The 24,216-nt window shown below is 51.7% G+C and overlaps 3 protein-coding genes across 3 annotated transcripts; 1 reads left to right on the top strand and 2 right to left on the bottom strand.

The window, feature by feature from the left end:
- Positions 1–75: 75 nt before the first annotated feature.
- Positions 76–6,074, bottom strand: TGME49_290870 (patched family protein). The gene is made up of 6 exons (XM_002368430.2): positions 2,872–6,074; positions 2,266–2,637; positions 1,733–2,021; positions 1,356–1,503; positions 1,017–1,219; positions 76–792 (listed from the first exon to the last, which is right to left on the bottom strand). Exons 1-6 carry the CDS (start codon positions 5,208–5,210, stop codon positions 607–609), a joined length of 3,537 nt encoding a protein of 1,178 aa, XP_002368471.1. The 5' UTR covers positions 5,211–6,074; the 3' UTR covers positions 76–606.
- Positions 6,075–7,446: 1,372 nt separating this feature from the next.
- On the bottom strand, positions 7,447–11,408 carry TGME49_290860 (amino acid transporter, putative). Its single transcript, XM_002368429.2, has one exon. It carries the CDS (start codon positions 10,134–10,136, stop codon positions 8,142–8,144), a length of 1,995 nt encoding a protein of 664 aa, XP_002368470.1. The 5' UTR covers positions 10,137–11,408; the 3' UTR covers positions 7,447–8,141.
- A 2,564-nt stretch (positions 11,409–13,972) lies between these two features.
- On the top strand, positions 13,973–24,175 carry TGME49_290850 (WD-40 repeat protein). The gene is made up of 14 exons (XM_002368428.2): positions 13,973–15,084; positions 15,468–15,906; positions 16,341–16,398; positions 16,719–16,871; positions 17,842–18,043; positions 18,578–18,765; positions 19,192–19,332; positions 19,638–19,791; positions 20,251–20,320; positions 20,651–20,754; positions 21,332–21,468; positions 21,994–22,126; positions 22,482–22,576; positions 22,839–24,175. Exons 2-14 carry the CDS (start codon positions 15,875–15,877, stop codon positions 22,935–22,937), a joined length of 1,566 nt encoding a protein of 521 aa, XP_002368469.1. The 5' UTR covers positions 13,973–15,084; positions 15,468–15,874; the 3' UTR covers positions 22,938–24,175.
- The last annotated feature ends 41 nt before the right edge of the window (positions 24,176–24,216 follow it).

Here is a 24,216-nt window from a genome sequence, read left to right as displayed (position 1 = left end):
GTTCTCCATTTGAAACAGGGAACTAGCGGTTGACGCATTTTCCATCGTCCACCGTTGTTTAAGTTGGAAGCAGCGGCCGAAATCAGAGTCCAGAGCCGGACCTCAGACGGTGTGTCAGTGGTGGAATTCACGTACGCTGCATGCTAAGACTTCAGAGGAGGCTTGTCGCCGTTAATTGTGGCGCTTAAGAACCACGAAAATAGCCAGGCGGCGCAGTTGACTGCAGAGGCGAGTGATTTAAGCAGATCCAAGTCTGGCTCGGTTCGCCTTCAAACATAGTGTTTCTCTGGACTGTGAGATACAATGGGAAAAGGTACTACTTCCTTTCAGCGTAAGATGTATAAGTCAACTCCCTCCTGGCAGCCGCGGTTCCGCTAGGCCACCGACAAGACAAGAACGCCGGGAGTTTCGGCTTTGCGAAGTGGAGCGCTTCCGCGTTTATACTTCGAATGCAACAGAAGTGCGCGATACACTCGGCCAGCCAGTCTACAATTTGACAGATACCGATCTCAAACAGTCACATTGTACACTGCGCCACGTGGACAGACCACAGCGCTGGCGAAGCCGACAACTGACACTGTGCGTCATTGCTAAAGGACAGATAATTCAGACCCCCACTCCATGTTCTTCCTTCCCTGTTCCGTGTAGCGGTTCCATATCTATCAGCTGAGCTGAGGAGTCACACGCAATTGCTTTTCCTGATTCTCTCTTTCCGTGAGGATGAAACGGCCCCAACAACGTCAGGACAACCGGCAACAGAACCATGCCTGCGGTGTAGGCGAAGACAATGACCTGAAGGAACGTAATTCGCACGCCCACAGAAGCGAAGCAGAAAATCGAAACCGGAGGGAACATGGGCGGCGTTGACGCAGGAAGTTCCAAAGAACTGAGAGCCGATTTCCCCCCAACCTCGCGATTGCACACAGTTTCCACTGTGCCGCCGGAACATGCGACTCCAGCGAAGCCATCGAATCGTCCGGTGTGTCGTCAGCAGTTCGTACTCCTGCTGTGCTTACCATGAACATCATTTTGAAGAAAACTTCTAGAATGTATTTCGGTGACCCCGCAAGTGCGAGAATCGACAACAGGGTGGACAGCATTCCATGAGTCACGGGCGCGCCCATGACAATCATTGTCTCGACCATCCGATCTTTTCTACTCGCGCCGACGCAGTGTGTGAAGGTATGCGCGACGTGGATGGTAAAATCGACGCTGTAACCTGAACGTTAACGTGACGTCGCAGCCGGAATCATAAGAAGATTTCCTGCACACCCCAGTCCTGAGAGAAGACACTGATGTGCTGAGGTTACCAGCGCTGTTCCGTACTGCGTACTGTCTTACACGTAGCTCCTTACCTATTGAGATGAGCAGATTCACCATGCTGATCATGCTCAGAGGCAGGTCAATGAGAGCCATGAAGCCAAAAAGCCACAGGTCGACAAGAGAAACGACGAGGACCACAATGATCGCCGATGTCAGATCTGGAATCAGTAGCAGTGAGATCTGAGTTCAAGAAACGCAGGACACAGAACCCGACTTGTTCCGATTGGAGACGGATGAGGAAAATGGAAAGCTGGAAGCCCATCTTCTTGTGGTGCCAACGCGTTCCCGTATCTTTTTGGGGTGAGGGCGTCAAACCAAAACTCAACGACGGGTTCTTCCGACTCTCCTTTGCTGAACACGTAAGGTCCACCGTGATTTGGGTTTTTGTTGAATACTTTCGAAGTCTCACCGCGAGAATGCAGACAAGGGCAATAGACAGGTTTGTGAGGGTGAAGGGCAGAATTTTGGGATCGGATTCCCAGATAACTGCCAACGCTGTGTGGACCTCGCCATGGAAATACGGCTTCCCGGCGCTGACAATATCTTTTCCTTCCTTTAGCCAGTAGTAGAGTGTTGTGGTATTGTCCCTGTGCGGCATCCAGTATCGGAACTGCCACACGATCAGGTTGTCAAAAGAAAATTTGAAGAAGGTGCTAAAGTTTTGTCCGATGGGGTCTCCTTCCAGCCACGTTTTCAGCCTGAGAGTGCAAAACAGCAACAACCGGAAACGACTCAGCATAAAGAAGCACACTTGTATACTACTACAGACACAAGGGTTGTTCCAACGCACCAGCAGAATGTCTTGTGAATGAACGGAGCACACATCTTACAATATATTCAATCTGTGAAAGCATTTTGGGTGCGATCCACTCTGTCAGCAATCGCTTTCGAGTCCCTCACTGCGTCTGCGCTCTAGTGCGGCCCCTCGGAACGCATGCTTACAAAGCGAGAAATTCTTTCCGATTGCCACTGTGGAGTGAGGGCATCGCGTGCTGAAGGAAGAGAGACATGCCATCCGTGACCACGACAGCCCACTCTTGCTCGGATAGCTCTTTCACCATCTGGAGGTATCGCATCTGTACTTCTCGGTCTTCCCATCTGTCGTTTTCTGCAAAAAATACGGTGACCTCGTCGCCGTAACTTGGAAAGAGATCTTCGTGCAAGCTGTAGAAATCTCGCAGGTACGACGCCTGCGGAGTAATGTTTTTCAAGGATAGACCAAACTTGAGCGTTGTGGCACCGTAAATTGCCAACGCAGTGACTGCCGCGAAGATCACAAGAACCGTCGCCTTGACAAACGTGTTTCCTAAAAACCTGATCACAGCGTTTCACAAGCAGACTCGACCCACAACATCTTTTTTATTTCTAAAAAGCCTATGTAGCCTGCTTGCACCGGCCCGGCTTCACGGGCACAACTTTGTTGCATATAAACATTCCTGATCTCCACGAAAAAAAACAAGTACGGATGCTACTGCAGGTGCGAACATAGAGACAAACTACTTTCAAAGTTAATAAGAAAAACGGGGAGCGCTGGAATTGCCAACTTACCTGCCATAGTAATCTCTGAAAAACCGTCGAGAACCTCGACCTGGATTTCCAAGGGGCTCTGGATGGTACAGCTTAAGGAGCTTCTCCGGATTCTGCTCCATTTCTTTTTCAAAGTTCTTCAGAAGCATAATCGATTCCTGTGTCGTCATGTCACGTATATGAGACGACAACCGCCTTTGGGAAGCAGCATCTTGTCCTGTTTCCCGCACGTCGACGATTCCTGTGGAGACCTGAGTTCCACAGCTCTTTTGGTTTGTCCGGTCACGCTCACTATCCTCAGGAACGGGAGTGCTCATCGTTTCTTCAGTCCCAGTTCCGTCCCTTCTGTCAAAGAGTCTCCGTGCCGGTTGACTGCTGCGGGATTGACACGTGTGTTTCTTGTAGAGCACCATCAGTGCAGCCAGCTGGTAAGTCGTTAAAAGATCCCCTCCATGCGTCGGCGGCGTCTGATCCGCCGTCACAATCTCTTCGCTTTCATTTCGCATTTCTTCGAGGCCGGAGGCAGCCGCGGTTAAAGGCAGCGGGGGGGACAGCTGCGGCTCGTAGCTGCTTTTCCGGCAGCAGCGGGGCATGAACCTCCAGAAGAGTGAGTAGGAAAGCGGCTCTTTTCGGGCTTCGCGTCGAGCGTCCAAGCTGAGTCCGGCCAGGAAAAACGTAAGACATAGGACGTAGCCCCAAGTGAGTGCCCCCGCAGTGATGATGCAAAACATGGAAATGCTGTAGTACGGCGACAGGGCTCCAATAATGAAGGTGATAACGTTCGTAAGCGTCGTGATCGTGATCGACAGGCCTGCATCTCTGATGGCGTCGACCACGCGTTCCTTGGGATTCGGGTGCAGGTATGTCAGCGAGTAAGCGTTGATAATGACAAACAGATCGTCCACGCCAATGCCGATGGCTAGAAACGGAGTCGCCTCTGCAGGAGTCGTATGCCGAACTCCACACAGGTACACGAGTCCAGCGCCACCCAGATACCCCAAAAGACTCGCTAGCGCACCCATGGCTGATGGCACGAGCTTTGTTCGATGCGTCTTTGAACTGTTCACGACCGAGGTGTAGAGGAAGACGACGAGAACTGCCGCACACAGGCGGAGCCACTCCACGACATCCAATGTTGACACGCGCTTCAGTTCATCGTACGAAGACCGCTCCGCTTTCGCCGTCACAGATATGTCCGGACCAAAGTCCTGGCCGAGCACATAGTCCAGGACGAGTTTTTCGAATGCCGCCGTGTACGGCTTCCAAATTGTCTCGCCCCTAAGATCTATTCGCATGAGCATAGCTTCCGCCTCCTCCACCACCGTGAGCGCCGGACGCCCACTCCCTTGTTCCGCTAAACGCACAGACGTCGTGATTTTTCCGAGGATAGCATCTAAGCGGGACACCTTGTGGGTCACAGGATTCGTAACAACCGGCCAGCTTGCGGAAGCAATGGGCATGACACCCCACGCCGAGCTCGACGGATACAGATCCAAAATACTTTGGACTTGGCACTTTCCGGAGCCGTCTTTTGCACAGATGTCTTGGAAGGTGATTGTTTCTGGGAAGGGCGACCGGTCGTGGCTGACAAGTCTGTGGTTGAACTCGTCCGTTGTTACTGAGTCGCGCCGCAAAGTAATGCTCTCGATGCCCTGGAGAAGACTGTCAATGCGAGTCACCGTCTCCCGCGTTACGAGATTACTTGTTCCGGTCAGCAACACAAACAGAAGGCGATCAGGCGGCAATACGTCGAGGAGATGCTCTTTAGTCACTTGACTTGGAGAACCTGAAAGACTGTACAGGGTGTAGACATCCGATTCAGGCGTCCGCAGAAAGATTCCGACAGACATGCCCGCCGTAGCAAGCAAAGACACCATGATAAAAAGCCAGGGATGATCATACACTACTCCTGCATATTTTTCAAATCCCGTCATCAACATTCGTAACACAACCGTTTTCACCTGTTCAAAGCAGCCACAGCCCAGACACCACCTGCTGCGGCGCCTGCGACTTCGCCCTGCTGGCAATTCATTCTCTGCTGGGGGCTCCGCTAGACTCTCGCTCCGTTGGTAGTATGTTTCATCAGGGGCCCTTGTTAACTGTTCTCCGTCAGACACCGTTTGATCGGGAGCCGCCTCGGCTGGGGCCGAAGTGTCCGCGACAACCGGGACAATTTCGTTCGTCCAGTGCACGGGGTCAGATGGTGATGCGCAGGGCAGTAACTGAGACTCTGTCTTGTTTGTCTGCAGCAAATGTCCCCCTGGAGGAACTCGCGATCCAGCCTTATCATCGGCTTGCCGCGAGGAAGCCTTGACAAGAGTTCCGGCGTGGCCTGCCACGCTGTTACAATTCTTCTCCATGTGGTCGGTGAGCAAGCACGCCAGTCCGAGTTGCCCGGCCGAAACCTCTGCTGGTGTACTCCCGGCAATAGAATCGGTAACAGGGAGGTACAGGGAACGAAGAAAAGTGGCTCACTGAGATCTTACCCGGTGGACAACACGCCAGAGTACGTGTAGAACTCTCTATGGAGGTAGCGGATAGGTGCGACGCGTCGCAACCTGCGGAAGGCAATGTGTGAAAAGGAAAACGGTGTATAGAGAAATGCAGACACTGCCATAGACCGGAATGGAACCATGCGCGAAGCGTTCGACAACCGCGGCTGGTACGAAGTCACCCGCCAGACAGCACTATATCGTTTTCTAGTTTCGAGTTGCACGTTACTCGGACCCCCTTTTGAGGTGCACATAGAGTGACCTGGTTTTCTGGAGTCTTCAAATTACCTCGCATTCGGAGCTGATACAAATACAAGGATGGGTGGCAGACGAGACACGAAAGTCGTAGCGCCCGCGAACACTCGCTGGAGGTCAAGATTCATGATCACGTAAGGAGGGCAGAAGTCACTCTGCTGCGCTCCGCTGCTCTTTCCACAGCAGAATACAACTCTTCTGAAACTAAACGCCGGTGAAAATTGTGTTAGCCTCTTTCTACCGATAATCGACTCGGTTTCTCGCAGGGGTGCACGTGCGGAATGCATGGCTGCCACACCCGCGAGCGGAGTCGAGCTCGCTCATTGGGTACTATAATGCTCGAAGATTTGCACCATGCTTTTCGGGCAGATCGGACAAAGCACATTTCCACAAAGCTTTGATTCTCAACTGAGGCAGGCACTATTGTGCATATACAACTGAGCATATGCCACTGCAGACCCCGAAACCCAGATTTGCTTCTCGGAGAACGCCGCTGCTGGGGGGCAGTTCAGCTAGTCTGTCGTCTCCGCTGTCTGCCACTCGACGCTGTTTCCACAGCGACAGGCGTCTCGCGCTTTCCTCCATCTACACTAACTTCACTGCAGTCCCAGCAAGTGACTGAAAGGCTAGTTTGGCAGCCCAGCCTTTGCACAAAGATTCCAGCTGGAATGGCAAATGCGCGGAGGAGGGAAATGACTCTTAAGGGGGAAGTGGCTGTGATTTTCTAACATCGCGTTGCTCGCGGAATCTGTTACATTCCGAATGAATAGCTCTTCGGGACACACCACTGCCTTCAACAACTTGATTTAGCGTGCTGCATATGCATGCGTTACACCCGGTAGTCTGCGAACACGGTCACTCAGACCTTTGGCTTTCGTGGCTACGGACAAAGGAGCCCCTACCGCGCCCGATTTCTCAAAAATGCCTATTCTCTAGCTTTGCATGTAGTGTAGATAACCCACCTATGAATACATTTCTAACTATGGACCGCAGACCGAAGCGAACCTCGTGGAGCTCCCGCTGGAAGTCACTAACGCTCAGTGGAAAACGAGAGCGAGAAACACTCTTTCGTATCAACAATCGACGATCAGCCACTGTTGTCTCGTCACAATTTTAAATATGTCCGTATGCGTACCAACTGAGGTCTTACTTTCTTCGTATAAAAGTGGACGAGGAAGACCAGATACGATTCTTGATAGTGTTTCTTGGCACAGTTTCACGATTGACACTGCAGTCGGAGAACGGTGTACAATACAGGTCGCGCGTTTCGTCCTTGCGCGCTGCAGAAATTTCGCTCTCTTGCCGCTGTTTGTTTCTTCCGCATACGACTGGATGCACCTTGCCAGCGGCGGTAAACGCTGGGTCACGATGGCTTTGTCGCCGACTGAGCGTCACTGTTAGGTGATGTATTTTCTCCTGTCCAAAGACATCACCGCTCGCCCTGGCGGAACAATACGAACGAGGTCTCTACCCTCGACATCGATTTGAAATCCAACCGATCTTACCATAGAATTTCACAGGGACGGGTGTAGCAGGTAACAGCGGTCAAAACCTGTCAGTAACCGTGTGGCGACTGCATAGTCAAGTGCTCGAACACGTACGCGCAGAACAGAGAAGAAACCCCGCAACGAAGAGCTCCTCACTTTGCTTATCTAAGGGAAGACTCTACCCGAGTCAGCGTTGAGGGGGGTGGGGTTCGTCTACTCAAGCCGTTATCTACTGTGCTCCGTTGACTGCTGGTACAGACGACTGTCTACCGACATGCGCAGCGTGTATTTGGTGACTCCTCTTCCAACCCAGCTTTCGCTGGTCAGCAAGCCAAATGGGACGTCCGGCGTCGTCCGCTCGAGACGTGATTCACTTTTTTACAGACAGACAAGCGGGTACGTGCGCACTAGAGAGTGGCGAGCAACACGTCTTAACAGAACAGTAAAACGCAAACAAGCTCTTGTTTCCAGTTCGATGATGCATGACACTCCAAACCTAATACCTTTGTCAAGCGGAGCGCCTACACACCACAACAATCGATCCTTGATCATTCAACCGTCTGACACACGCCGCAGTAAGTTACCACTTGCGATGAAAAAAAAAGCACCAGGGGACACGTGACATGCGAAACAGACCGGCATGCGCTGTAAGGGGCGTCGCCGCTCTTACACACCAAACCGATGTACTTTGTTCACGTTCAAATGGGGGGAATGTCAGTCATGTGTGTTTAGTCCTACCTGCGAAAGCCCAGACAACGAAGCATCCCAACACAAACCATAATTTACATAAAAAACCGAATTCATGCCGCAGTGGCTGTACTTCCAGACCACAGGGAAACCTGTTGACAGTAAACTCGGTACGACTGCATGCTTCGGCTTCATGAGCGACCATGAAAACACGGTGTTCTACATAGGAAAACAAGAAGGCACACCGGAGCTACACGCCGCCCTTCGGAACCACGGTACTCTTTCCGGAAGGTGAATCGTTCTTCACGTTCCCTGCTGCATGCGTTGTACCGTGTCTTTCAACGATCCAGAACTCCGCAGTGGCGTTTCTCTAGACTTCACAAACAGGCTCGAAAGGTGCCAGGCAAGTGGGCACCGCGTGTATACTGGGGTTGTCGGATGGCGGCAGACGTGCTGGTCGGCTGCGGTACGGATTCGGCTCTTTCCTTTTCAGCCACATCAGCCATGCAATCCAGATGTACTGAATCCCTAGGAAAACGGTCAAAGCGACTTGCATGATAAACGGGTCACCTTTTCCGATACCAATGACTACGTGTTCATACAACGAATTCGAAACCATCGAAAGGAGGCCGCCACACATCGCTGTCAGACCAATCATCTTGCCGAAATACTGAGGGGAGAATGTTTCTTCAATGTACACAAAGACTTGGCTCGAAAAGACGGACATGTACAGGGTGTAGAGCAAAACCGAGGTGTACCCGAAAGCATTGTGGAAGCCATGAATCATGGAGGTGGCGTACATCAGTAACCCACAGGTGTTCACCACCATCCAAACCTTCAAAATGCCAAAAACGTCTGCACACTTGCCAAAAATAATGCAAGGCAGAAATGCGAGAGGCTGCATCATCTCCATGAAGTCGACTACGGTGTCGTTAAACATGCGGCGCGGCGCCTGCTGAAAGAACGCGCCAGCGCATGCGACACCGACGAAGTAAACGACGACGAGGAGGTAGCGCAGTGAAAATAGTTGTTTGAAAAACGGAGGCGGCGCCGGCGGCCTCTCTTCACCCTTGTTCTTCGATTCCTCTTCACGTTCGCCTTGGGCCTCGATCGACTGTTGTGGGCCGTCCCGTTCACAAGCTACTGTTCTCCCGGGGATCGAAGTGGCAGCATTGCCTGCTGCGTCATCAACGCCGCCTCTCCACCTTTCCTCTGAGTCTGTCAAACACACGACTTCCTCCGTCCTGGGCCTCACCTCTTCACAGCGCGCACCGTCCGCAAGCTCAGTCGCTTGCACTACGTTCCTGCATCCAAACGAGGCACCTTCCGGCATGGAGGGTTCGACAGCACGAGTCGCAGGTGTGTGTTTCTCCCTCGCCTCCTGGACGCGCGAGACATCCAGTGTTTTCTCTCGACCGCGGGAGAGCCAGTTGGAGGAACTCTGATTCGTCATTTGCCTCACATTCTGCTTGGCTGGCGCGTCTCGACGGCTAGCGCCGTCGTCTTCCATATCTGCGTCCCGGCCTGTCTCGTCACCTTCGCTCCGTCCGTCGCCGACTGTGCACGCGTGGTCTTCGAGGCTGCGCCCCCGGTCCGCGAACTCGTCGCCAACCAGATAGTTCCGTCGCGGCAAGAGGAAGAGCGCAATGAGGAGACTGACGATGGGGCCGCAGCAGATGTACCAGAGCGCGACGGTCTTGAGACTCGCTCCGTGGTGTTCGACAACCTTGGCGAGCACCATGGGAACCGCAGAGCTCGCCGAAGAGGCGGAGCTGAGCAGCGTGATTACGAGGCCCGCTGAGCCGGGCAAGAGCCGCGTGACGCACATGGTGGGGAGGAAGCCGACATCTGCGCCCAGACCGATAAAGGCGATGCCGGCGTAGTACGTGCTCGGCGCGGCTCCCGAGAAAGCCAAAAACAGCCAACCCGTGATGGAGAGGAGTTGTCCTAGACACATTGTGTACTTGGGTCCGATGAAGTCGAGCAGTGCCCCGCCGCATGCACTCATGACGCAGCAGAGAAGACCCGCCAAGGTGTACAGTTTCTGGACCGCGGCGTCTTGAGCGTCACAAATGAACAACTGGCCTTCCTGTCGAAAGTCGGGGGAAAACGCACCTGTTGCAGGGTCCCGCGCGCAGAGGGTCGAGAAACCCTCGTTGTAGAAGATCAAAGACGCCATGGCAGGCCACCCGAAAAAAACGACCCCTGTGAGACACCCACTGATCACGTAGAAAAAAAGAAGCGCGTAGCGATTGAAGTTACAAGGCGTCGGCTGATTCGCCCCCGGAAGGTCACTGGGAGGAATCCAAGCCTTCAACCGAGTGCGCAGACCTGAGAAACGCGAGGACGCGGCGGGATCCGCCATGCTGCGAAAAATGAACGGAGAAAAAAACCTCTGCTACGTAAAACAACCTTGCCGTCGAACACGCTAAAGCATGTGGCGGCAAAAACGCGGTTCTGCGCCAGCGCTGCGATGTCACAGTCAGGATCCGAACGGATCCGTGGGCGCGAGACAAAAAGAGACTGCAGCGACTCGAAAAAACTTATTCTGTACATGAATCCTCAGGCAAGCGGCTTCCCAGGGTGTTCCGGTCTACCGCACGAGCTAACAGAGTTTCTCAGGGAAGGGAACTCTATGATGATACACACCGCTACACGAAAGGCACGAGACAAAGGACAACACTCCAGTTCCAGTCAATACTCCACTGGTCTTGAAAGCGTAGTCGCGGACCGACTACACGCTGCCGCAGTGTTTGGAGAAAAAAAAAATAATACAACAGGTGCACGGAGAGGTTCAGTGCGATCCTGTGTCCTCATGAGCAGTCTCAGAGAGACAGATTCAAAGGGAAAATTGTTGTGGTCGGAGTTTGCACCCTCGTGAGAGAAGGCCGACGGAACGAGGACGTGGAACACCGGTTCCGTCGAACTGGAAGAGTGCATCCTATCTCATTCCGGATCGCGCAAAAAGCAAAAAGGCACGAATCTCGGAGAGACTACGCGATGCACGCGGCGGAGACCTGACTGTACATAACCTCTCCACAACGTCTTAAGTTTGAGCATCGAACAGATAGGTACCATGCAGAAGTGACCAACAAGGAACCTATTGGTCTTCCGTACCTCTTCTCCAAGATCACAAACTCTCCAGGTCCTATCCGAGACAGGGGCGAAACCCAAGAGATGTCCACTAGAAGCGACAAACGCCACGCAGAGTGCCAGAGTCAGAACGCTTCGCAGACTCACCACAAAAGCCCCCGCGCTTCAGGGCGACCAAGGCCACATAGGCACCGGCTACCGTTTGCGCATCCATGGAGACAAACTAGCGGAAGTTCGGGATCGTATTTTCAGAAACTCACCGGCGAACTCTGGAAGACACAGCGGGGCGACGGGGAAATCACGTGCGCCAGAAGAAGCGGACGGATGCAGTCTCAGAGTTGCCAGGAGTCGCCAAAAGGGTCAGAAACCATCTTCGCCGAGCCTACCACAAAGAATGGCGGTACACATACAGTGACCGTCGCGCACCCTTCGGTTATCCCGACACGGAGACGACCGATGTCTTCGTCCGTTCGCACAAATCTGGGGAAACCAGAAAACACCTGGAACTCGTAGACAGTCGTGTGCAGATCTGGTGACCGGGTTGGCAACCACCGGAAGCACCATTTTAACCGTCGGAATCATTCCGTTCCAGCTTCCACCCCTGTCGCCGGCAGCGTATACCCCATGGCAGCGAGCAGAAAGCGGGAGACGGCATGTGCGCATGCACTCACTCAATGCACCCCCCCACATCGCCAGGTGCGACGCCTCAAAATACACCTTCTTAAAACGATGTGTCACCGAGAGTGTAGACATAGAAAATTTCACACTGGAGACCGCAGATTTTCGATCCGATTCACCCACGAAAAGCACAGGGGCCAATCCCCCTGAAGGAGGCAGAAAGCAGAGAAACTCAAGCCTCTCTAGAGCCGCGTATTGACTGTCTGTATTCACCTAGATAACAGCGGTGGGGGGGGGGTCGCTCTCTGAAGAACCCGAAAACTGGAAGGGTGCCTGTTACCGCTTTACAGTAAGTGATCGTGTGTGGCCACTGTGCTGTGGATTTCGTAGCGAACCGTACTACGCAGCGACACAGTATGTCTGCTGTTATCAGACACGAAGAAGCTGTGACAGCTGTACACCACTACTGGAGTGCCGAAGACCGAGACAAGAGCTGCACCGGCGACACAAAAAACACTAAGTGGCCTTTAGGGTCCGTTGATAGGCACTGTGAAAGAACTGGTTTCTCGTCGTGAAGCCGGTTCTTCTAGAGTTTCGCACGCTTCGGTTCGGGAGCGAAATTCGCCTTTAGAGTGTTCTTATGAAGAACTTGACATTAGAAGAAGCGGCACATTGCAACGAAACCGTCACACCTGCAACCGCTAGGTTGTTGAATTTTGCTATGACTATGAAGAGTAACTGGAAAACTTACTTGTCTGCTGGGCGCGTTAGGTAGATGATCCAATTCGCAATCCGAAGTCAGATCTTCTCTTGGGCAGGTCGCGCTGCACTCAACTCGAATAGGCAGAGGCAGCCACAACGCCGAGGACGAATGGAGATATTTTCGATGCTCCTACTTGCACGCCCGATACTGACCAGGACTGACTTAACGCCGTCATGTGCTAGGTGTCTTTGCAGACATTGTGCAAATAAACGTTTGGAGTTTTAGATCGACCTTGGTGGCAGCCGGTGGAACGGTGCCGGTCGACTGGCACTGGAAGTGGGGGGAAGACACCGCAGTGGTCTTTACTTACTCTAAGTGCTATCGTTCCCGCCTTCAGGAAGTTCGCGAACAACGACATTCGTGTGGGGGTACGATTCCGTCTGCGCTCAGGGTTCTGCACTTTCTACTTAGACTGCTTCTACCGAGAATTCGAGTTTCGAAGTACACAGCCTCGCGAAAGCACGGGTCAAGCGAAAGCTGGCAACTCGAAGCAGAGTTGACCATCACGGCATGCGTCACAGGAACAGAATCTGAAAACCTACGGGACAATCAGTGTGCGCGGATGCTCTTTGTTCCGATTGACAGTGCAATTGAAATCAGTCGCTTCGATTGTTATCTCACAGGACCACAAATCTGACGCCTTCTGTCGCGTCTGTGTCTAAGGAGCTGTAGTAGAGGAAAAGGCCAGTTTCCGTTTGAACTGAGTTCACAGAGCCTCTTTGTGTCGTTTCATTGCTCCGCTGTGACTGTTTTCCCTTACGACATCCGCGCACGGGTGCACGTCTTTCACGATTTCTGTTTCTCTTCGACTTTACGTTTAAAAGCGTTCCTGCGTTGTCTTTTTAGGGGCGCTGCATTCGTGTCTACAGAAACGTGCGGGATACACACAGTTTACGCGAGACACATCATTTCACTTTGATGATATCGCATCGAACTCACTGAGAGCCGTCCGCCTCGTGCTGACAATTTACACATCGCACTATACGGAATCCTTTTGCATTCGATGAGCTGCAAACGACACAGGACTGCTGTGGTCGTGGAGGATTTATCTTCGAGACGGCCCGTCGATAAAATACCTCGGACGTGACACCGAAGTGTTTCACATTTGAAAAAGCTATTGATATCGTATCTGAGAGCTAATTTTAAGCCTATTCTGCGATGCTGAATCTATCGAAAGCCGGTGATTTTTTACGTGGATCGGGACTGTGGATCAGTTGTACAGAGACAATTTGCGATCGACACGCGTCCAACTCTTCCCTAACAGGCCGTGTCCTTGAACTTGGTTTCCACGAAAGCACTGCGTTTTCGGCGTCACTTTTCCATCTCGATCGAAAGAAACAGATTATAACCAGGACTCCTTTCTACCGAAGAGTCATCGTGAAGTTGTGATCGTTCCTCATCTAGTGAACACAGGCAGTTTTCGAACCTCGATCTTCTTGTCAGTGAGAGCATGGCCGCGTAGAATTCTTTTTCATGGTGGAGGAGGAAGCGAATCTCCCCGACTAAGTTCCACAGAGACGGCACGAGAACTCTCTATCTGTCCTGCTACAGTCGCTGAGACTGCCTAGGATTCTTGGCTGCAAGTGCGTCGGGAGCAGGAACAAAGGAGGTTCCGTCTGGGGAAGGGACCGCAACGCACGTGCACAATCAACTGCAGAGAAATAAGCTCATCGTACATGACAGAGCCCCGTTGAACGGCCCGATGCTTCTGCAGTTAGCAGAGAAAACACGGGACAAAACATTTATCTGCACTTTGTGTGCAGCCTAAGTCTTGATCAGGGTTCAGCAAGACTTAGATGTCGAGCTGTCCGATGAGGACTCATTTTTCCACGACAGGACGACGAAGGAGTAGCGTCGGAATTCCCTTTTCCCCCCTACCGAGTTTTCTGTCCTCTCATCACAAGAGCACGCAGTATCAAACAAATGGTGAGTGCACTTTGCCTTGCCTCCCCGATATTGTCATGTGTTCACTGGGAAACCGCTGCAGGCGACTTGCGTTGAATGGCTCTTCTGTTCCTGTTGATCCTTTTCAAAAGGAAAACCACTCTTTGTTTTGCATGTTTGTGAAATCAAATCCGTTACAAACACCCATCGACTAAGGCCACTTCTTGTCCCCCGTTTGCTCGCTTCACAAGCCCGTCTCCGACGTATCCAAAGTCTGTGTAGAAGCCAAGCCTGACTCGCTCGCGAAATAACTTTTTCGTCGTTTCCGCACAGGTTCTGCACACATTATTCCCTTTGCAGCCGACAGTGTCTCCTAAGTATTCATCATCATCTACGCCGACGTTGGGCTGCCACGGCGAATGGTTGTAACTTACCTTCACAAAACCACTGTTCCTATTCGAAAGAGTGCTGCGTTACCAGGTGCGAAGCAACTGCAGGTTGTTGGCTTCCCAAAATTTTCTTCTCATTTCCTTTTCATACAGAGGGACCCCATCTTCCCTACGTAACCGACCCTGTTTAACACGAGAGAATTTGTGCAGCACGAACCCCCGGAACGCTACGATTTGGTCGAGACGAACACTCTGGGATCTTGCCTGAACGCCGGGTGTCACATAGGCGTGCAGTAGCATCTTGGATTATACCTGAACCTAGCCTCCATGTTGCACTTCATACAGTGGGATTTCTAGGCTTCTGGAACTGCCCTTTTCACGAGCGTAACCACCAAAAGAATCCGACGGGTGGCCGACGTGCTGCGCGTCTCACTCCTGTCATCCTGCAGGCGAGTCACCCAGTAAAAGAGAGAAGCCATTCTAGAAGACGAAGTATCTTGGTTGAAGAGTCCTTTTTCCCCGTTGACGCATTTACAACAGCAAAAGCCGGAAAAGACGCGAAAAAGGTAACTCTTTCTGTGTTTTTTTCGGTTTCAACACTGGATCTTCGTGCATGTGTTCCGGTGCATGCAGTTTGAAAAACAAGCGTCGAAAAAACGACGACGTCTCAAACCCCAAGAAAAGAGAATTTACCGAGTCATTCTTACTGAGAAGGGAAGATTGAAATGCGCTTTTAACTCATTAGATGAGGAGAAACAGTTTCCTCGCTGCCGCATACGCGTGGACCCGTCTCAGCGGCGACCAGTTCTCTGCTTGTAGACTTGCCGGGTTCTGCCGTTTTTTTCTTCCGTTTCTAGGTTTTTGTCTCCTTCCTCGGTCTTTCTCTTTCTTCCTGCCTTTTATATTCGCCGTCCGATCTCATTTCTGCCTCTGCTTCTTCTTCCTTCAGAAGACCACCGAATACCACGCCGCGCCGCGACTGTTTCTGTTCTCGTTTCCCTTCTCTTCGAGGCACAGCGCTTTCTGCTTGTGTTGTCTTCGCTCGACGCCTGCCTGTCTCTTTGTTTTCCGCTTCGTCGTCAACTCGCTGCATGCTCTGCTGTGCCGGAGAGCCTCAAGCGAACTTCGTCTCGAGCTCTTTTGCGCGTGACTTCCCCTTTTCCCCCAGCTGCTCTCCTTGTCTCTGCAGCAGCCCTGCATCTGTGCATTTTCTGCAGCTTTCCGTTTCCATTTCGTCGTCATCGCGCTCAACTCCGCCGCCTCCCTCTTCTAACAAGCGCCTGTTGGTCTGTCTGGCCTCTGCGTCCACGTCGGATTTCTGTCTTCAAACCTTTCCTCCACTTTCTTTTCACCAACATGGCGACCAATCTGGAGATCGACTCCGCTGAGTAAGTCGACCTTTGTTGTTTTTACTTCCCTTTCAGGTCCCGCTTCTCTTCGTCGGCGTCTTTCGCTGCCTTCTCTCAGTTCATACAGCATCTTCTTTTGCGCTTCCTGCCGTTGAATTCCGAACACCGACATATCTCTCCGTCTTTCCGTCTTCTCTTCTTTTTGATTTCGAGTTCTCTGCGCTCTCTCTCTTCGTCGAACTCTTCTCTCGCGCTTACTTAGTTTTCCGCCTTGCTCTCGTCGCCTTTTCGACCATCGCAGAAGTCGTCTTTCTTGTCTCTCCCCCCTCATCCCCATCGTCTCCTTCACTGGGTGTCTCATCGCCTCGCCGTTCTCGTCAGGCCTCTCCGCTGGCTTGTCTTCGTCTCTCTGCGTCTGTCGGCTTCCTTCTTCGTGACCGCGGCTTCTTTTTCTCTCTTCTTTTCGCATGCAGCGTCATCCGCCTTATCCTCCAGTTCCTTCAAGAAAGCAACTTGACCCGAACTCTGCAGGTGCGTGAGGCGCAAGATGATTTGGGCGCCTCTTTCCTCGCCGTAGCCTCTTTACGCCTTTCTCTCACTTCGATCTGCATGCACGCAGGAGACATTCACAAGTCCGTTCACAACTCCGTTCCTACACAGAACTCCCCTCATGGATACATGTCCTCCACCCACTGTGGCTCCCGCGGCTTGGTCGGGCGCACGCGGGAGACTCTCACCTCTTTCTGCGCCACGCATGCGCATGCATTCAGGGAAGCGGCGGAGTCCGTTTCCTTTCTCATCGAGGCTGAGAGACGCCTTTGAGTCCTGCGCCGAGTTGCTGTTTGCCGCAGGTGCTTCAAGAAGAGACTGGCGTGTACTTGAATTCTGTCGAGAGCGTCGAGGAATTCGCCAGCGATGTGCAACAGGGCAGGTGGGATACTGTGCTCCAGACTGTCTCTCACTGCAAGCTCCAAGATGAAACACTCCACCTTCTCTACGAACAGGTACGCAAGCCTCTGGCGCCCTCCAAAATGTCGCCTCTTTCTCGAAGAATGCACGCGTTCCCGGGCTTCCTCTTCTTCTCTTCTTCCTCTTCTTCTCTTCTTCCTCTTCTTCTCTTCTTCCTCTTCTTCTCTTCTTCCTCTTCTTCTCTTCTTCCTCTTCGTCTCTTCTTTGTCTGGCGTTTCATACCGTGTTCCCAGAAGCAGCGGGGAGGCGAGAGGCCAGCTGGACGTTTGCCTTCGTCGTTTCACTCGGAGCTTCTCTGAGGCGCCTGGTCCTGGCGCTGCTTCGCTCTGAAGTCCGTTCTTTCTCGCCGTTCGCCAGTCTTTTTCCCTGTTCTTTTCGATGATGCCTACTCTCTCTGCTTAACTCGGACGTCTTCTTTCTTCCGGCTCTCTGAACGCGCCTGTAGCCTCTGCGTCTTCTCTCCTCATCTCAAAAAGAGTCACGTCCCCCTCCTTTTTTTCTTCCACCGCCCTTGCACCGTTGGCCTACCGAGATCCACCCTCAAAACGTCGCTCCGAATTGCGTCATCCCCTTCTGTCTCGCCTTTCTCTCTGTGTCTCTCGTGATGTCTCTCTGTGTCGCACTGTGTCTGTCGTTTTTTGTCTGGCTCCCTCTGAGTTGCTTTTTCGTTGCCTTGTGCGGACTGTTTTCTTCTCGGCCTCTGTCTCTGTTTATTCAGTTCTCTCTCTTTGTGCTCAAGCGTTCCTTTTTTCTGAAGATCTGCGTCGACACCAGGACGTTTCGTCTCCGTGTTTCCCCTCCGCCCGCTCCACGACTCTCTGTCTCTCTGGCCTGTTTCTCCCCGGAACTGTCTCTCGCTAGAAAAGTCGCGAGTGGGGAATCCGAAGGCGACCAAAGTCCTGCAGAGGCACCTGCTCCCGTGGTTCTGCCAGCACTGCATGCACGCGCGACGCACTGTGAGTTCACCCGACGCCTTCTTCGTTTCCCCCGCCTGTGCGAATTCAGGTGTTGTGCGAAATGTTGGAGCTCCGAGAAGTCGAGTTAGCTCGCTGTCTTCTGCGAGAAACGAGCGTCTTCAACCAATACCGTCTCCACTATCCAGAGAAATTCAAGCGCCTCGAACTGCTGTGCAACAAGCCGTTCTTCGATCCGAAAGATGTCTACGAACACTCGACGAAAGACAGGCGACGCGCAGCCATCGCACAAGGTGAGAGGAGTTCACTTTGCGATTCTCTGCTCCTGAAACGACGCACACACATCGTTGCTGGTCGATCCACATAGAGGCAGACCCGTCGAGGGATGAAGACAGAGAAAAAAAGAAACGGAAACTCGCTGGAGGTATACACAGGTAGATTGTGTGTGAATAGATAGAGCTATGCAGAAAAGAAATCTACACATATCCCTCGACCCAGGTGGGCATAAAGAAGCACCTTCAAGCAAACATATATATATATATATATATATATGTATATATATATGTATATTTATTTATGTGTAGGTGGATGTAGATGGAAAGAGATGCATGAATAGAGATACAGATTTGTTCCCACCTCTTTTTCTTGACTGCATGCGCCGAGCGAGATCTCTGACGTGTCTCCACTCGGCGTCTTCGCCTTTGCGGGCTACGGTAAAGTCGCTTGTTTCGACGCGCGTTCGCCGTCTTTCTGGGGACTTTGGAAGAACGGCTGTCACAGGTATCGGCGCCGTTTTTGTCTTTTGCCGTGGTGTGGTTGCTTCTCAGCCATCGCGAACGAACTGCAGAGTGTGCCTTCTTCTCGGCTGTTGACGCTACTCGGGATGTCTCTGAAATACCAGAAACAGAAAGGCATGCTGCCTGCCGGAGAGAAATTCGACCTCTTCCTCAACGCAGCCTCCACAGGCAAAGAGGGCCGCGAAGAATTCCCAGTCGCCATTGCGAAAACCATCAAGGTATGCTGCTACCTGTTCCACTTCTGGAGCGTCAATGTGCAAAGCGAACGCCAGGACAGGAAAGCGCCTGCCAAGCGTTTTCCTGCCTTTTCATGATCGACACGGATGTACGTACTCTCCAGCTTGTCGCCTTTCCTTCTCATGCTTCTGTCATCTTCTTTCTCTCATCTGTCTTTCTCTCCTCTGCTCTCGGCTTCGCCTTCTGCTGGCTTCTCCTTCTAATCCCTCTGCTCTCCTCTTTTCTTCTTTTCTTCTTTTCTTTTCTTCTTTTCTTCTTTTCTTCTTTTCTTTTCTTCTTTTGTTTTCTTCTTTTCTTCTTTTCTTCTTTTCTTCTTGTCTTCTTCTTCCGTCGCTTTGTCGCTTCTTCGTGCGTTCCGCGCCGATTTTCTCTGGGCTTCGCCGGGACCTCCTTTGTCGTTTCTTCAGTTTGGAAGCAAGTCGCATCCGGAGTGCGCAGCGTTCTCACCCGACGGCCACCATCTGGTCTCGGGATCGATCGACGGATTCGTCGAAGTCTGGGAGTGGACGACCGGGCAGCTCAACAAAGAGTTGGCGTACCAAAAAGAGGTGAGTTGCGAGTAGTCTGCTCGTCGAGCTCCCACAGCCTCGAGGGAAAGTGTGGAGGAAGAGCGGTTCCGACGCTCTGCGGACGCCTCGACCCGGTTGCGCAGCTACACTGAAAGGCACCTCGGAGAGTACCACGCCTTCAGGGAGGGCGTTTCCATTCGACGCTCGTCGTTCTGAGCGCTCTGAATGCCGGCTACGCGACCGTGAAAAGTGCAGCCTCGCTCGAGAAACAAGACGCGTTACGCAGAAAGCCCAGCGGCTTCGAGAGAAAGAAACCACAGCTGTCGTTTGTTTTCTTTCTACAGGACGCACTGATGATGCATGAAAGCGCCGTTGTTGCAGTCGAATTCAGCAGAGACAGCGAAGTACTGGCAACAGGAAGCCAAGATGGACAGCTGAAAGTCTGGATTGTCGCAACAGGACAGTGCGCTCGAAAATTCGACCGTGCTCACGACGGAGGTGAGCAACATAGGCGTTTGCCTCTCCTCGACACCCTAGCGAGGGCCGCATCTCTTCTCCAGGCCTCCACATCAGAGAAACAGATGTTCATAGACACATACAAAGAGAGGCGCCTTCGCGTCGATACACATGTCTCCATTTACACATGTCACAGGGGGGGAGTCACAAGAAAGCCTCGCAATTTTGAGATACACAGACGCCCTTATGTCTCTATAAATTGATATATGTGCATATAGGGATGCATGTATCGATGTTTCTGGACATACGTGTACACCTTTTATCTGTTTATATACCTCTATAGCGATCTGCGTCTATCTCGACCTAGCTGTGAAAGGCCGGTTTTTAGGTGAATCTGGCGGATGAGCTGCGTGCAGTGTAGATACGCTGGATGTGGAGACCCAGTGCGGTCGAACGCATGCGGGAACAATAAAAAAGTCTCGTTGGTTTTCTTTTCCTCAGCAATTACATCCATTTCCTTCAGCAAAGACAACACACACCTCCTCACGTCTTCGTTTGACACAACTGCGAGGTAAGCGAGGAATGCCAATGAAGCCCAATTCCTGAAAAAACTGCCACATATACGCATATATATATTATATATATATATATGTATATGTATATATATATGTATATATATGTATATGCATGTATATTTGTATTTGCCTGTATGGGGAGGCGAACGCGTGTTGCTTCATCACGTCCCTCGACTGGCGTTTTTGTACATCTCTATGCGTATCGATAAAGTGGAGAAACCGTTGCTGCATGCAGAGTCGCGCATGCGTCTGTGACAAGAGCTGAGACAGGTGGCGGCGAAGCGCGTTCTCTGCACATTTGTTTTGTGGCTTTCGCGGTCTGTCAGAATCCACGGCCTGAAGTCTGGAAAGACTTTGAAGGAGTTCAGGGGGCATCTGACGTTCGTCAACTGCGCTCTTTATCTCCCCGACAATACGCGCGTAGTCACAGGTGAGAACAAGCACACTGCGTTTCTTTGGAAAGCAGGATTTCCACTCTCCACTGTTGATCCGAGTCTGCTGTGGTAGAGACCGTTTCTGTCTTCGACACTCCACCTCGACGCGCCGCAGTTCTCTGCGTGCGTCCGTCTTCCTCTGTGTCTGCGTAAAACCATATTTGTGTATCTGTGTGTATATTTATGTCTCTGTCACCAGCTTTGTCGACTGGCGTTTCAGTGTCTGTCGAGGTGTCGAGTCGCCTCGACATCCTTCTACTTGTATCTTTCTGTCTATGCAAACGTCGCTTCACCTTTGTGTATAAATAGGTAGTGCATATGAGCGGTGAAGCACCTCAGAATGCGAAGAGAAGGCTGACCTCTGTCTGTTTCTCTACGTCCTTCTGTTTTTCCCTCTGGTTCGCCTTTGTTTCCTCTCTTCTCTCTCCTCTTCGTTTTTCTTTCCCCTTCTTCTTTCTTTCCACTTGTCTCCGCGTACTCCGCGACTTCCTTCGTTGTGCGTCGTCGCGTCGGCAGTTGATCGCCGTTTCATCCGTTCGAGCATTTTCTCTGGACGCGGTCTCTTTTTTCCAGGAAGCGCTGACGGGAAGGTGAAGATCTGGGACGCGAAGACGCAAGACTGTCTGCACACCTTCGCGCCTCCGCTGCCGCCCTACATGAACGCCTCTCAACATCTCCCGGCAATCAACAACATCATTCTGGCGCCGAAGGTGAGACAGGGCGGCCGAGCTGGACTCTGGAAAGTCAGAAACAGAAACCGCCCCAGAGCCGCAAAGAGACTTCGAAGGCGCTTCTCAAACAAGCGAGAGGACCGTGTAGAGACACTCGGAAGCAGAGGTTGCAAGACATGCCGTTCGACTTCCGAAAGTCAGGGTGGCAACGAGCAAGAAGACACTGAGGCGACAGAAAAGGCAGAGAAGAAGAGAAAAAAAGAGAGAGAAAACACTAGCAAACACACTGTGCACTGAGAGATGTGAGAGATGCAGATGGCAGCATTCTCCACAGCGTGGTACTCCGATGCGACAGGTAGAAGGCACGCGTCGGAGAAATGAAATTCGCGACATCGAGTCGAAACTCCGAAAAAACTCGACACACGCTTTCGCGGAATTCTCCAGTCAGGATTTGCGGGGAGGAACGACTGCAGGCAACGCACTCGGCTGGCGCCCCTCTCGCGTACTTCTTCAAAGGCATGTCTCCCGCTTTCTGTTTCTGTTCTCTCCGTTTTCTCTCTGCAGCATGGATCCGAGAAAGACATGATATATGTGTGCTCGAAGACGTCAACCATCATGTTGATGACGCTCGATGGTCACGCAATCAAAACATGGTCAAGTGGAAAGAAGCAAGGAGGCGACTTTGTCTTCGCGTGCTGTACGTACACCCGAACTGGTCGTCTCCTGTTTTGTCTTTGGCGCGTCCTTTCTGTCGCGGATCCTCTTCTCGGCTCTGCCTCCATTTCTGCGGTTGTCTCTACACACATTTCTCTTGTTTGCGTTGTAATCGTCTGCATTCGCTGCAGCTCTCCCTCAGATCTTGAAGGTCGATGTGGACCGGATACACGTTCTGCTGTGCTTTTCGACCACCGAGTTTTAGACGTTTATGAGTTCGTAGCCGTGCTCCTTTGATCGTGCGTAAACTCGCTCTTTTCCCTCCGTTCTTGGGGTGGCTGGGATTCCTCGTCTCTCATTTTCCGCATTTTTTCGTTGTTCGGATCGCATGCGTTCAGTGTCTCCGCGAGGAGAGTGGCTCTACTGCGCTGGAGAAGATAACACTCTCTACTGCTTTGCGAATGCGACAGGAAAACTGGAGCATGTCATGAAGGTAAATGCCTTTGCTCCTCTCTTCTTTTTCGTGGACTGGCCCTCTTTGTTCGTTTCCCCTCTTTCCGGTTTTCTTGCTCTTCGTGTGCCTGCGTGTTTCTTTTTTGTGTGTCGTTTTTTCTTCTCTCTCTTTGTCTTTTTCCCCTCTCCGCTCTGTTTAATTCTCTCCCTGCTTCTGTCTCTGTACTGCTGCTTCTTGCCGGCGTCCGTCTCCACTTCACTCTGCCTCTTCCAACGCCCTCGTTTCCTCTTTCTGCTTGCAGATCCACGAGAAAGACACAATCGGCGTTGCGCACCATCCTCACCACAACGTCATGGCTTCTTGGGGATGTGACGGCTGCTTGAACCTCCTGAGGCCTTGAGAGAAACGAAGAAACAATCCGTTTTCGTCTCCCTCCTCTCAGCTTCCTCCTTTCAGTCCACCGTCTCCCTGGCCTCTTTTTACCGGTGTACATACACCCTACTATATATACATATATATACATATATACGTATGTATACATACGTGTATAGGTGCACATGTATGCGTATATGCGTATGGATACAAGTGAATACTAGAGAGGGAGCACTGTGCATGTGGATGTACATACAAATGTGTATTTTCATGAAGTTTTGCAAGGAGCAGGTGTGTGGCTAATTTTTTCCTTGGGGCTTTCCTCCGTTCGCTGCATCGGCAGGTGTTTTCTTCTTTGCTTTTCGGTTCATCTTTTTTCGTATCTCTTTTATCGTCCTGTCTTCTTGTCTCGCGAGCGGAGAACATTTCCAACTTTGAAGGATGCTTTTGTCTGTTCTTGGGCTCTGATTTCAAGACCTCTCTTTGTCTCCCCTCCCCTTTTTTGGATCCGTTTCTTCTCTTCCTGTCTCCAGTCTTGGAAAAAACGAGATGCTCCGGGAACGCAGCGTCGACCAAGTGCTACCACACCTCAAAATCGCTCGTGTCTCGTCACTCGACAGCTCCCCTCCGTCTGCTTCTGTCTTTCACTGTCCGTTTCGCGGTCTTCTCGCCTCTCTGCTTTCTCGGTACACTCGCTGCGTCTCCGTGTCGTTTTTTCGCTTTCTTTCTTCTCAAGAGAAATCTCTCTCTCGTCCGGACCTTGGACTTTCTGCACGAATCTACGAATCGCGCCGTGTACGTTTTTACAGTGATACACACAAGCATATATACAACGATTTTCATATATATACATACATATATATATATATATGTGCAGATATATATATATATATATATATGCATAAACAGGCCTACGCGCATGTGGATAGACATGTGTCCGTGTGTTCGTCTATAAGACGAGGTAGGCAGTCCGATGCATCTGGCACTTCGAGTGTAGAAGGTCGTCGTGGCGCCCTTCGTTCGTTTCGTCCTTCGCTTTTTCCTTTGCTGTCGTTCCGCGCGTTTCCTTTACTTCTTTCTCTCTCTCCTTTATTTTCTCAAATGGTCTTTCTTATCGCTGCGGGCGTGCACCCTCTGTCTTCTTTTTTTTTCTTCTTTCTCTGTCTCCCGCCGCGTCTCTGTCGAGTCCTCGGATCTTGTCTTCCGCGCAAGCTTCCCGAAGCCGGAGACTCTTTGGCGGAAGAGAAGTTCACTCGGGGAAGAGGAGTCGCTTCTGCAGACGAGAAGAGTTCCCTGTTTTCAGTGAA

Source organism: Toxoplasma gondii, chromosome IX (assembly GCF_000006565.2).
Source record: "Toxoplasma gondii ME49 chromosome IX, whole genome shotgun sequence".
Taxonomy (NCBI): Eukaryota; Apicomplexa; class Conoidasida; order Eucoccidiorida; family Sarcocystidae; genus Toxoplasma; species Toxoplasma gondii.
Note: the sequence above shows the minus strand (reverse complement) of the source record. Positions and strands in the feature narration are given on the sequence as shown.